The following is a 12,133-nucleotide window of genomic DNA, read 5'->3' on the forward strand; positions in this document are numbered from 1 at the left end:
TACTACGGGAGTTTCCGTACTAAAATACTATAATGAAGCTTCAGACTAATTGCTACCCATATATTCCAAACCAAACATATACAAAAATTTATAACCAGTATAAATAATATTAGGTCGGGGAAAAAGCCTTTCCCCATTATAGTATGTATGAACTTGTAATAAAATCTTTTCTCTACACAAAAAAACTTAACATTTGGGTACCTCACGAGCTCACTAAAAGAAACCTAATGAACCATGTACTCTTGTGATTCTTGAAGCCAAAAAGATTTTATTACAAGTCCATACATACTACAACGCGAAAAGACGTTTTCCCCGACCTAATATCTAACATTTATTGACAGCTAGATAGTTTTCGATAGTAGCTAAAGCGCTGATTAGTTTTTCATACAAAAAATCGATAGTTAGTCTTCAACAGTCGATAGTACTAGGAAACCGCGACAGTTCTCTAGAATTTCACCTTTAAAAGGATGAAACGTACAGATAAACAGTAAGCTTTTCATATAATACCACAGTAAATCTTATTTTCTATTTCACTTAACAATGGAGGATTCCTATTGTTTTTATTTTCACTTAAAATCTCGTGTCGAACTATCGTGGAATACAATTTGCAACTAGTGATGTTTCTCATTGATAGTGGTAATTGGGGAGCGGACTAAGGAGTACGCGGCTAGCGTGAAAACGAACTTAGAATTTATTCTTTGGTATTTGAAAATAGATATTGATACCGATTGGGTACTTTTAAGGGTAAGAATATAATATTTTGAGACTGTTTTAAGCTTTTGGCTTTAAAGAGTCTTATTTTACTTTGCCTCAAGAAGGAAGACCTCTTCTTTTACTAACTCTAAAAGAAATTAAATGTCAAAATCTTTGACCTGTTTTATCGGTGTCCTAATTTGCTTTACTATAAAACAAACGTCTTTCACTTACACTAATAAAAATTATAGTGTAATTTTTTGACCTGAAGCTTGTCGCAATAACATTTTGCATAAGCATAAGCATTTTGGTATTTATTTGGTATTAACATTTTGCATAAGCATAAGCATTTTGGTATTCAAACAAAGTTTTTAAATAAGTTCGTAATCCTTTTTTGATAATTACATACTTATAAGTCGTCGGAGTGTCGATAAAAGCTTGCTTTTAGTTAAAAATATATAGTTTTCTAATGTGAAATGTCGGAAAGCCGCTATCATTTTAAGATTATAGAAGTGTAAAATAACACAGTTTAATGACTATAATCACTAATAGAACTAGTTTAATTTAATACGTCGTAAAATTGATCTGACATCTTATTTATGGTTCTCGCTAAAATTAAATGAACAGTTCATAAAACACTGTTTTAATTCCATCTGTCAAGAAACTAGAATTCCGGAATTTACTTCCTGTTGTAAAAAATGTAAGACTAAAATTACGGATTTGAATAATCTTTAATGTTTTTAATGACTAGCTTATGAATGCGGCTCCGCTCGCCAAAAGTAAGTAAGTAGAATTTATAAATTTGTTGTTTTCTACTTTATCGTTTTGCAAGTACAACTGTAGCTCAATTGCAATGTCCATAGACATTGAAAGCCCTAAAAATATATTTAACGAGTATAAAAATATACATTTAGGCGTAACAAGCGTATAGCTCACGTAGCAAGTTCCGTGGTACCGCAGAGAGGCTTATCTGCCAACTACGTGAGCAAACCCACTAACGGTACCGCAGCGAGCGCGCCACAAACTTGCGCTTTGTGAACAACAACAGATTTTCACTTAAGCGGTTATGCTGGATGGCTGAGCTTTACGAACTTAGAATAATAACTTTGAATTTGTAGATATTAAGTCAAAAATATTGGCAACATTTTTAAAATTATCGTAAGTGTAGTTGAAAATTTCTGGCCAGTCTTTTTAAAGATATCACTGATATTTCATCGTCTTTGATATAAATAATTGCAATTTTATTAAAATCGTGAAATGAATTTTGTCAATCGTAATTGTAACCAGTAAATACATATAGCTTAAACTTTATACTTTTTAGGCGTTTTATCGATTAAATTCTATAGAAAATCGTAAGAGCTTTACAGATTTATAAAAATTCAAATTGAAGAATATAAATAGCGTGACATTAAATCTACTTTTAGCACAATATAATTTCATGTGTATAACACATAATTAATCTAATAAAGATTTCAGTACTCAGTAGCTACACTAAAACATTATGTTTATTTTTCGAGATATTTTCTCATAAAGCATGTATTATATGCGTGGTAGAAATCTGCACGACATAATGGACTTATTTATTTGCTCAAAAATGTCTTAAACTGTTTAAAAATCATTGATTTTGTCTTAATTCCATTCGATTATCAATGAAAATCGATACGCGTAATCAATTTAGTGATAATTAATAAGAAAGTTTTATTTAATTCGCGTATTTGAATGAAATTAGATATTTTATTGGTTTGTGTGTTATCGGAAGTCACAGTTTAAGATAACCGATCGTTCTTGTGATTGTAATCTAAGATAGTCGTAAAATCAATGATATTTGATGTCGCTACGTGTTAAATTTATAGATATATCAATTTTAACTACTTACTGATTTGGGGCATTACATGCAAAGTAGTATTTTAAAAGGTATCTTTTACTGCTAAACGGCTGAACCGATTTTGATAAAATTTTGCGTCGAGATAGATTAAATGCTAGGATCAAACACAACTTGAATATTTCTACTTATTGTGTATTGCTTTAACTGCTAAACGGCAGGGCCAATTTTGATAGATAAGAACATGAGATTAATCACAAACTTTTTTAATCAACTTTTTAGCCCTTTTTTCATTTTATCAAAATTTAATGCAAAAGGGACCAGCCTCTTAAACGTATTAGACATGAACTACAACATAAGTTAAATGTCCAGATAACATAATTTAGATATTCTAGTAGATTTGAACCTGTATCAAAGCGAACAAAACAACAAGCCATTTATAATATTTCCTACCAAATAACTTACAAATTACGTATTATATTGTAAATTGGATGTAATTCAAAGTGGACGCTGATTTAAATCACCGCCATTACAATATCAATGCGTTTAATTCAAACATTTAGGAACATTTGACCGCTTAAGAACGCAAACTGACCCTATCTCGGTTTCTTCAGTAAATCTGTTATACAGTCACGAGCAAAAATATGTAAGCACCATCACGCCCCAAAAGGTACTTTTTTGGTCCAAAATGTGAGATACCACACTTGCTATAGCCGCAGGCTATGGCAGAATTGTACGAAACACACCCACGTTTTACCATTGTCAATTTTTGTCCCATGTAATAGGCGGCATATCGATTCATTTACCGGACATGTTATCAAACTTAGGGCTTCTATTGAGAACTATTCTAAAATAAATTAGAAACGACGAATAGTAATTTTCGCCCATTCCGGGAATCAAACTTCATGATCAACAGTCGATACAATAGCAATTACTTTTAATTACTAAAAATAAATCAATTTCGCTTTTTCATTGACAAAAAATCCTTTGAAAACCTGACAGTGAGTACGTGTTTTTGCTTATGACTGTACCTTATGAATTCTAATTCGATCATTCGCCTTTACGTGTACTTACCGATAAATGTATTAGATATTTAAATTAACTAATACTTAATGGGAAGATTGCACAAGCTTAACAATGGCGACCAAGTACACTGACTTCTTTAATAGCTTAAACATGCTACTATTCCGAATTCCCCGAAATAACATACATTTATAATTTAATTGTATACACCTCCCACTGGTCACAAATTCGAAAATGTCATGTCTCTATGTCCCACCGCTGTCGGTCCAAGTATCGCTAAAACTAAGATAATTTTATATACAAGATTACTTTCCTACGACATCTTAGATATTTTTCCAAATAATTTACAACGACGTCTATTTTTTTATTGAAAATTCGATTTCTTCTTCCAAACGCCAAACTATGTTTTACTATCTCCATCAAATGCCAAGCAATTCTCGACTTTATAGACGGTAGAATACCTGCATATTTCATTGTGTTTCGAATAAAAGCGCCACAGTGCGCGTTTTAAAGCAAATTGTTTCTTATTCTAATATTTACGCATAATATATTCATGAGATCGCTCTTAACTGTCTTTAGATCGTTAAGTTGGTATTTTAACTGTTTTATAAATTCGTATATATTTGACGCTTCCATACAAATCGTCGTATTTCGATATTGGGTAGCTATTGATATATGGTATTATGTTAATAGCTCTAAGCATATTAACAAAATAGGCTAACAAGTAATTACTACCGACAATAATAAAGTTTAGTAAAATATTGGGAGATCCCCATGTTTGCATACCACTACAAATATGGAAGCCTGTTGACAGTCGAGAGAATATTTTACGCGCTGATGATGATATACGGACGTACTACCGTATTTTAAATACATTTCGGCGTCTAATCCTTATTTATGGAGTAATTATACGGTGAATATCAATGAAACGCTCGTAGTGCTTACCGACGAAAATTAACTCAAACACGAACATGATTAAAATTCAATAAATAAAATGATAAATTTGAAATCTCTCCCGCAGGTTGCAAATCCTTTTTCAAGAGGTCGGTGAGGAGGAATCTGACGTACTCGTGCAGAGGGAATAGGAACTGTCCCATCGACCAGCATCATAGGAACCAATGCCAGTACTGCAGACTCAGAAAATGTCTCAAAATGGGCATGAGGAGAGAAGGTGAGTCGAAAATATTTTGAAAGAATCATACAAAATTATATTGGGAACCGAAACCGCATGGAATTACAAATACGTGGGTCGAAATTTTCGTGGGGAATACATACTAACAAAATTGGCAACGTAGTTAGAAGCAACTAACATCCATGCCTATATTGAGACATTTCATACGCGTTTTAAACTAAATCTTTTCTTTTGTTCACCGGTACTTTTTGTCAGTATGTAAGTATTAGGTGATAAGATGCTATACATTCGCAACTTTATTTGTTTGCCACCGATACGTCTCCTTCCTTTTAGTTCTAGCTTGCCATTTATTTTGTCTTTACGATGTCTATTTGTTACCATGACTCATGATTTAAATGTAAATGCTTAGTTACAACCGGCAATTATGTTCCAATCACAACTAAGAACGCAACTTATTACGACGTGACCTTAAATACTGTTACAATTACAACAAAATTATTAGCCGCTACTGATAAATTACATAATTCATCAATAACACTAGAATATGGCGTGTTACTAACACAAAAAGCTCGCTTTAAAGATACATTGATTGTCACAAGTGTAATTAGTGAAATCATTAATCTTGGCCAGTCATTAGTGGAGAGACTGCCCAAGGGCACTGCTCTAAGTAACTGTTGACGATCAATGTTAATATAAAGTTATGGGCTGTAATAGCTTATTATTACGATGGAATTAATATGGCCGGTTATTGTTTTAAAGACAGCCTAATGATTGATGGTGTACAGGAATTCGTATGACCCCCATAGTTCCGAGTGTTATCACTTTGGAAATGAAAAACAAACTTAATGGTTCGAACATTGTTTTAAGTAAAAAGTTCTTTTGTTTAAAGTTTACTCTAATGCGTACTATTTGCATGTATTCATAGTTTTTAGTTTTGTCTGGTCAAGGTTTCTTTAAAAGAGTAGTTGACGGCCCGTCACGTTTATGATCTGCGACAATATTGCCGTTAATAGCCCATTGAAGACGACATTGTGAAAATTTTACGTTATGATGTAACTTTGTTTTCAAAGAAGTTTTTTGAAACAATAATAGTTTAACTGCTCTGAGGCTTTTCAACACTTACTTATTCTTGAAGATCAACTTTTCATTCAATACAGATTACGACAATTCGAGTCGATTTTACTCAATGAATGTAAATTCTCACACTCGCTAAATTCGGTACAAACCCAAGCAATAAAACCAAACATTGACCCGCTCGATCATAACACACTGTTCCGCAAAACTCACGATTAAACAAAATTATTCGCGACCACAACGATACAGGTGCACACTTTAAAAGATAACGTGTGGATGTAATTTCCTCGTGTCATAAAGGAAACGGTCTTGACGGAGGGCAGAGAGGTTGAGGAGTTCATAATGTGGACGGAACTCCCGCTGTGGCGCTTATTACAGCCGGCCACGTCCCAATGGCACCCGTTTGACGACCTCTCATATACTAAATTTTTGTCTCCATACTTTATTTATTTGCAAACTATTTCGACTGTTTCAACAACACCTGCCGATTCTATATGGACTTTATAACGAGCGTCCGCAACATTTATTATATTTTGTGTATCTTCGTCTTCATTAGGTCGGTCTCTATCTGCGAATCGTACTAAACTTTTTACGAGTCCCACCTTTGCATCATTAGGGTCCCTTTGATAATGCCAGGCCAGTTCATACCGGAAAGGACACGGTAACCCGCTGCTCTCGATTCAACCCTTGAGCACGCATTAGGAATCTCGACCCCGTCATATTTTGGGTAACAAACGATTTGTTTGTCGTCAGACAAAAGAAAGGTGCGAACTGCAGTCTCCTTTTCACCGAGATTAACTGTTGATAGAAAAAGTAAGTGTGCCCCTTTGTCGTATTGTAATCTCCTTAGATATCAAATGGTAGATGCGAAGATTAGTGGAGTCTTTTGTATTCTTTTTATAATATTGTTTCACATTTGGTTGATGTTTTGTAAAACGTTTTAGCTTTGAAAAGCTCCATTTAGGATGGTGTTGGTATATAATACATTTGATTGTTGTTGTAAGAGATATGTTTTTTTCGTGTCCATCTTTGCGACTATTGTAAATGAGTGGTCAGTTTTGCTTTTAACGTTTTTGTTGGTGCTATTTTTGTTTACGTTGAACTTGAGAGTTTTTATTGTTGTTATATCAAGATGTTCTTTATACATTTGGAAGATAATATCAAGTTCACACTCGCAAATATTACGTACTCGCAATTTTTGAAGTATTGCTCTCGTTATTCAAAGTTTTGTTTCAACCCCAAAGGCTATTTTATTATGCATGGCTATTTTATGTTCCCATACAGAACAAAGCTCGTACGTATTGATTAATTAACCACATTATGATACCGGTTTATTAAAATTGCATATTACAGTATCATAGGTACAGCAGGGGAACAAAGCAGCCATCTTTTGTTCGTCCTGATGCCATCAATCATTGGCGCATTGTTTGCGATATCTTAATAAGTTTTTGTGTTAGGTCGGTCATTTAGAAAGATTTCGGGTATCGAGCACCCCTTGGGTTGAATTTTTAAGTGATTTTTTGATGAATGTTCCATGTAGGGTTGTTTTCAAAATTAAATGCGTGCAGAATTTTTCGGTTATTTGCGGATGAAATGTGAAAAAGCATCAATGTAATATGGTATTTAACAATTCACTTTATTAATATTTTTGTTCGTTGGAGTAAAAGCTGTTACCACAGAAAAGCTTTTAATCCATTCATTACAGATAATATTTGTGAGTAAATGCAAAAAAAAAATTCAAAATTCTTCCTCACAGACTTTCCAAAAATAATTATTTTTATTCGTACCTTACAGTCTGTTAAGTCTTACCAAACCGGACATCAGGAACTTACCTACATCAAAATTGCGAAACCATAACAAATTAATCCTCACACAGTACTGACCATACACAATAATCATTGTGTAACTGTCAAAGTCGTCATCTTTACTTTCCCATGCTATAAAAGGGCCAACTATTTATTTCTTAAGCCCCCAAACGCCTACTGGACAAAGGTTTCTAGCCCGTCAGTGTGCATAAGCCCTTAAGTCCGTGAACTTAGGGTGTGGCCACCTGGTTACTGACCATAAGGGTTTGTTTGCACTAGGCCTAGTTTCGCGAAGGGCGTGAGAATGTGTAACGTTTTTGCAAATTGGACAATGATTTGTGGGATTACGGTTTGCTGGATTTGTCATGGTTTTCTTAAGTTAATATTTTATACTAACCAACGAAACGAACAATTATTATTTTATGATGAATTCATACATTAGGAATTGAGAAAAATAATATTGAGAAAACCAAAAAAAACTCCTTAATTAATTAAAGTTAAGTTACGCATTGAAATTAATTAACTCGTCATTTAACGAAGACGATTTGAAATTGATAACAAAAAACCGTCTCTAACAAGTCAATGTGACTGACCACGATCAGATACCTCCGTGGAGCGGGTTTACCCACAGATTGAAGCAATCGTGTCAACCATCGCAGCAACACGTTACTCTTAGAATATCTACATACCCACTTTGTGTGTGTCATAGCCGAAAGATATTATCGTTACTAGCGAGTGTAATAACTGTGACATGTCTTACGATCCCTGCTCCGGCTGTAATGGCCTCTTTCTCGGAAAAACACAGCTTTACCGACACACATTAAGATATGATCGCCACACCCGCTTTCCCACGGCACGCGAAAACTAGATATCAACCCTCTCGGACGCCGGACACTGGTCAAAAGTTACACAACATTGATTTAGCAAACCGGTATTCGGCAAGGTGCACGACCCTTCCACTAACTAATTATATTTCCGCACGTTTTATCATGAATTTGCATGTGAATCGACTCGCTAGCACAATAGAAAACGCTGCGCTAATACCCAAAGGTTTTTGTACAAGGGCAGGTATACGACCCGCTCAAAAGTTGTTAGAAACTTGATAGGTTTTCACTATAAACATTGGCTTTACTGTGTACGGTAGTGAATATTAAATTTCACATTGCGATGAAAGGAGATTTCATCGAGTTATTGTACCCTTAAGTAGACAGTTTATATAAACGTCCACTGTGCAAAGTGCACGTGTAGTTCCAGGTCCCGTTCGACGTCGGTCACGATCAAACACGTCAAAAAAGATTGTAATCATTGACATATTATAAGAAAGTCCATTGATTTCAATACAGTATACAAATAGTGGTTTTCTAAACCAGCACGATCAAGTAAACGGTTCTCTGTATCGGACTTCTACAATATTCATAAAATCGGCGTAGAATTACTCATTGAATTTGTTAACAGTATTAAAATTACATTTACAATATAAAGGCTAGCATCAGGCACGATCGCACACAACCTTTATTAATCTAAAATCTCATTCAATATCATCAAAAGGCTCGTTTTAACATAAAAAAGGTGAGCAAGTCCCAACAAATTCAGGTGTACAAAATCCATTTCGAACAAATCGTAAACTCCGAAGCGAAATGGCGTCACAAAAAGGAATCAAAGTGTAAAATCATTTGTGTCGGATTAAAAAAGGAGCTAGCGAACGAGCGTGAGATGTATACCACTATCAATCAACCCATGATTTATATTCCTCCGTATGATGTATCGCCTCAGCTCGCCACACCAAATGGTAAAAGTATCCGATAATTAACTTTTTAAAATTTGACGGACGCCTTCATCTCGCTCAGGGAAATATACCTTTTATTTTGTTGTAAAAAGTCAAACAAGTGGTGTATGGCCGAATGTGGCAGATTGTGAAATTCCTTAGCCCGAGATGTACCAAAAACCTGTTGCTTACGACAATCGCGTTGGTATGCGGAATGTGTCTATGGTATCATTTCTAATGGCGCCAACAATAGAATATAATTATTCATACATTTTCATACATTATGAATATTATGTAGTTTGTATTGTATTAATTATTGGTGTATTTTTGTTCGTTTGATGCGCCATATAAGGCGTGAAAGCTTAAATTAATTAATTCGACAGTTGACGATCAGAATGTGCCGTGAATTGATGACCGGAACCTCGATTACGTTCTGACTTTTATTATGTCATTCTGCATTCTTGCATATTAAAAAAATGGCAAGTTTATTCATAACTAAATTCTCGTAATCTCAGCCTTTGCGTCAGAAATCGCCGCATATAAAATACTGATCAAAAATTTCACCATTCATCAAAGTAACAACATGGCACTGTATTCCCGTCAAAATATTCAAGGGGTTTCTATAGCGTTCCACTTGCCGGCACGGGAATCGAAGGTGGACCCCTGTGGCGCGCATCCCGTTCCTAACGAACTGTGTAGGTGATTTATCTGAGGGTATTCTCACACTCTCGATACTAATTCCTTTAACGTGTGATGTTCGAATAAGAAATATCGCACCGACATGTTCAACATCTAATTTTCATTTATCAAAGTAATTTGCTCGATTTTTGTTAGCTTTCAATTTTAAATTGTCTAAACTTATGCTTGTCTTTTTATGTTTTCAATATCAAGATTTAAAAGACCTTAATTCTAACTTCCCAAACTTTAAATCACTGCATTCATCGTCATATACATTTCAATATATTATCAGTAAAACAAGTCACCTGATCGTCTACTAAACAACAGTACTTTCCAACTGTTATGTTCATGTAATACTCCTATAATTATGCGTCCGAAGCTATAAACAGCAATAATTCGCTACTTTACCGTCGAGCTTGAAAGGTCGTCTAAATCAACATTGATAGGAGTCGTACAGGTGAAATTTTCTCACAGCCGACCCGCTCCGTACCGCCGCCGCCGCCGTCCTATAATGTTGAATACTCGAGAGTAATGCACGCTCTGTATGTATATTGGTTACTACGTTAGTAGTCTCAGGAAACCTGTTCCGTCTGGTCGTGCCCTCTGTACCGTACCGAGCTATACCATCTGCATCCTACATTATAGTTTCACTTTATATTTTAACATCATTGCGAGCGTCGTTTGCGAAATCAGAATTCCTATGTTCATGTCACGCGACAATCTTATTCTCAATCAAGGTCAACTCACATGTGAATATTTATACCTCGCTGACAGCTTAATGACCCGACGATGCTCCCATCAAAATCATAGATTACCAACAAATGTAGCAAACTCGAGATAACTAAAAACAAAAACTAATTCAATATGTTAATGCCGGTGATGGCTCAATAAAATTAACGATAACAGTCCATAATAATCACGAGCGTATTTAAAATTGAAACAACTTTTTCTTGGGAGCTGTCGCTTGGAATTCATCTAGCGTCCGCATCTCTATATGTCAGGCCGTCTGTACGTCCGTCATTACACGTGAATCATCCTCGGTATCGTGCGCCGAGAATTTCGTGAGGTCACAGTTTAGTATAGCGGTTTAGGCGCCCTGCGGTCGTTTGGCCGATAGAGACGGCGCCATGGGCCTCGCCCCGTGTCGGAGCGGGACACGCAGCGTCTTCTCTGTCTAACGCCGACCGTTTCGTGACCCCACAGCTAATCACATATCTGCAAGCGTATTATGATTATCGCAAGGCTTCGTTTCTCGTACGTTGTTGTGGTCAGTGACTCTGTGCACGGTGCCTTCGTTTTATTTCTCTCTAACATCATTTTATATGCACAATTTGCTTTAAGATACCTTGAAAATATACTAGGCGGCTCGGCCCGCTCTAGGTTTATTGGATGGAGATCTTTTGTTGGTGGGTATAGATATGAATCGCACGAGGCAGCTCTGCGAGTGCTCGTATTAGCGTCGTCAGTTTCCGATACATTAGCACGTTCATTTATCTGCGGATGGGTGTAACGAAACAGATTTACCTGTTGCCGGCCCTGACATAAATCTCGGGCGGCATTTAATAAGTCGATAATTACAAAAAGCCGACGCGAGCTAATGGGGTTGTGGAGTGCGCCGCAGGAATGCGCTTCATTCTCAGCACGTGCCTCCCAATAGCTTTATTATACAAATCTTTAGCATATTTCCAAACCGAACTTATCTTTACGATAACTTTAATTATTTGATTCGGTACAGTTTTGATGTCTTCCGTGTCCGGTTTTTAGTGTTCATTTAGATATGCAGTTCTCGGTGGGCGGCTTTGTTTACATTCCTTCGAGTTAACGACTTTCTATCGGTTTTCTATATCTTACTGAGATTCCATTTCGCTTCTAAGAATCTGTACGTTGCGGTGGCGACAAATCAAAACGTAGGTTTATCGTCGCACGTCGTATTAATCGTGCGTGTAATCGCGCACACCATCCTTCACCGACTCTACTTACCGACTTTCTACATTAGTAACGGACAAATCTCTAATCTGTATATTAGAAACAATATTTCTCAATGTCGTGGAAGCGAGGATTTCCTAATGATATCAAAATACAACCGTTATAGCAACAAAAGGTGGATGGTGTACCATTTGTCGGTGTTCAGGAGACAAGTC

The 12,133-nt window shown here is 35.8% G+C and overlaps 1 protein-coding gene across 1 annotated transcript in view; it reads left to right on the plus strand.

The window, feature by feature from the left end:
• The first annotated feature begins 4,564 nt into the window (after positions 1 to 4,564).
• The window catches only part of svp (COUP transcription factor 2), a 65,353-nt gene continuing 57,784 nt past the window's right edge, over positions 4,565 to 12,133 (plus strand). The window contains exon 1 of the mRNA XM_076123260.1: positions 4,565 to 4,709. Coding sequence (XP_075979375.1) covers positions 4,691 to 4,709 — 19 coding nt within the window. The 5' untranslated portion in view covers positions 4,565 to 4,690. The remainder of the gene's footprint in view (positions 4,710 to 12,133) is intronic.

This window comes from Anticarsia gemmatalis, chromosome 15 (genome assembly GCF_050436995.1).
Source record: "Anticarsia gemmatalis isolate Benzon Research Colony breed Stoneville strain chromosome 15, ilAntGemm2 primary, whole genome shotgun sequence".
Taxonomy (NCBI): domain Eukaryota; kingdom Metazoa; phylum Arthropoda; class Insecta; order Lepidoptera; family Erebidae; genus Anticarsia; species Anticarsia gemmatalis.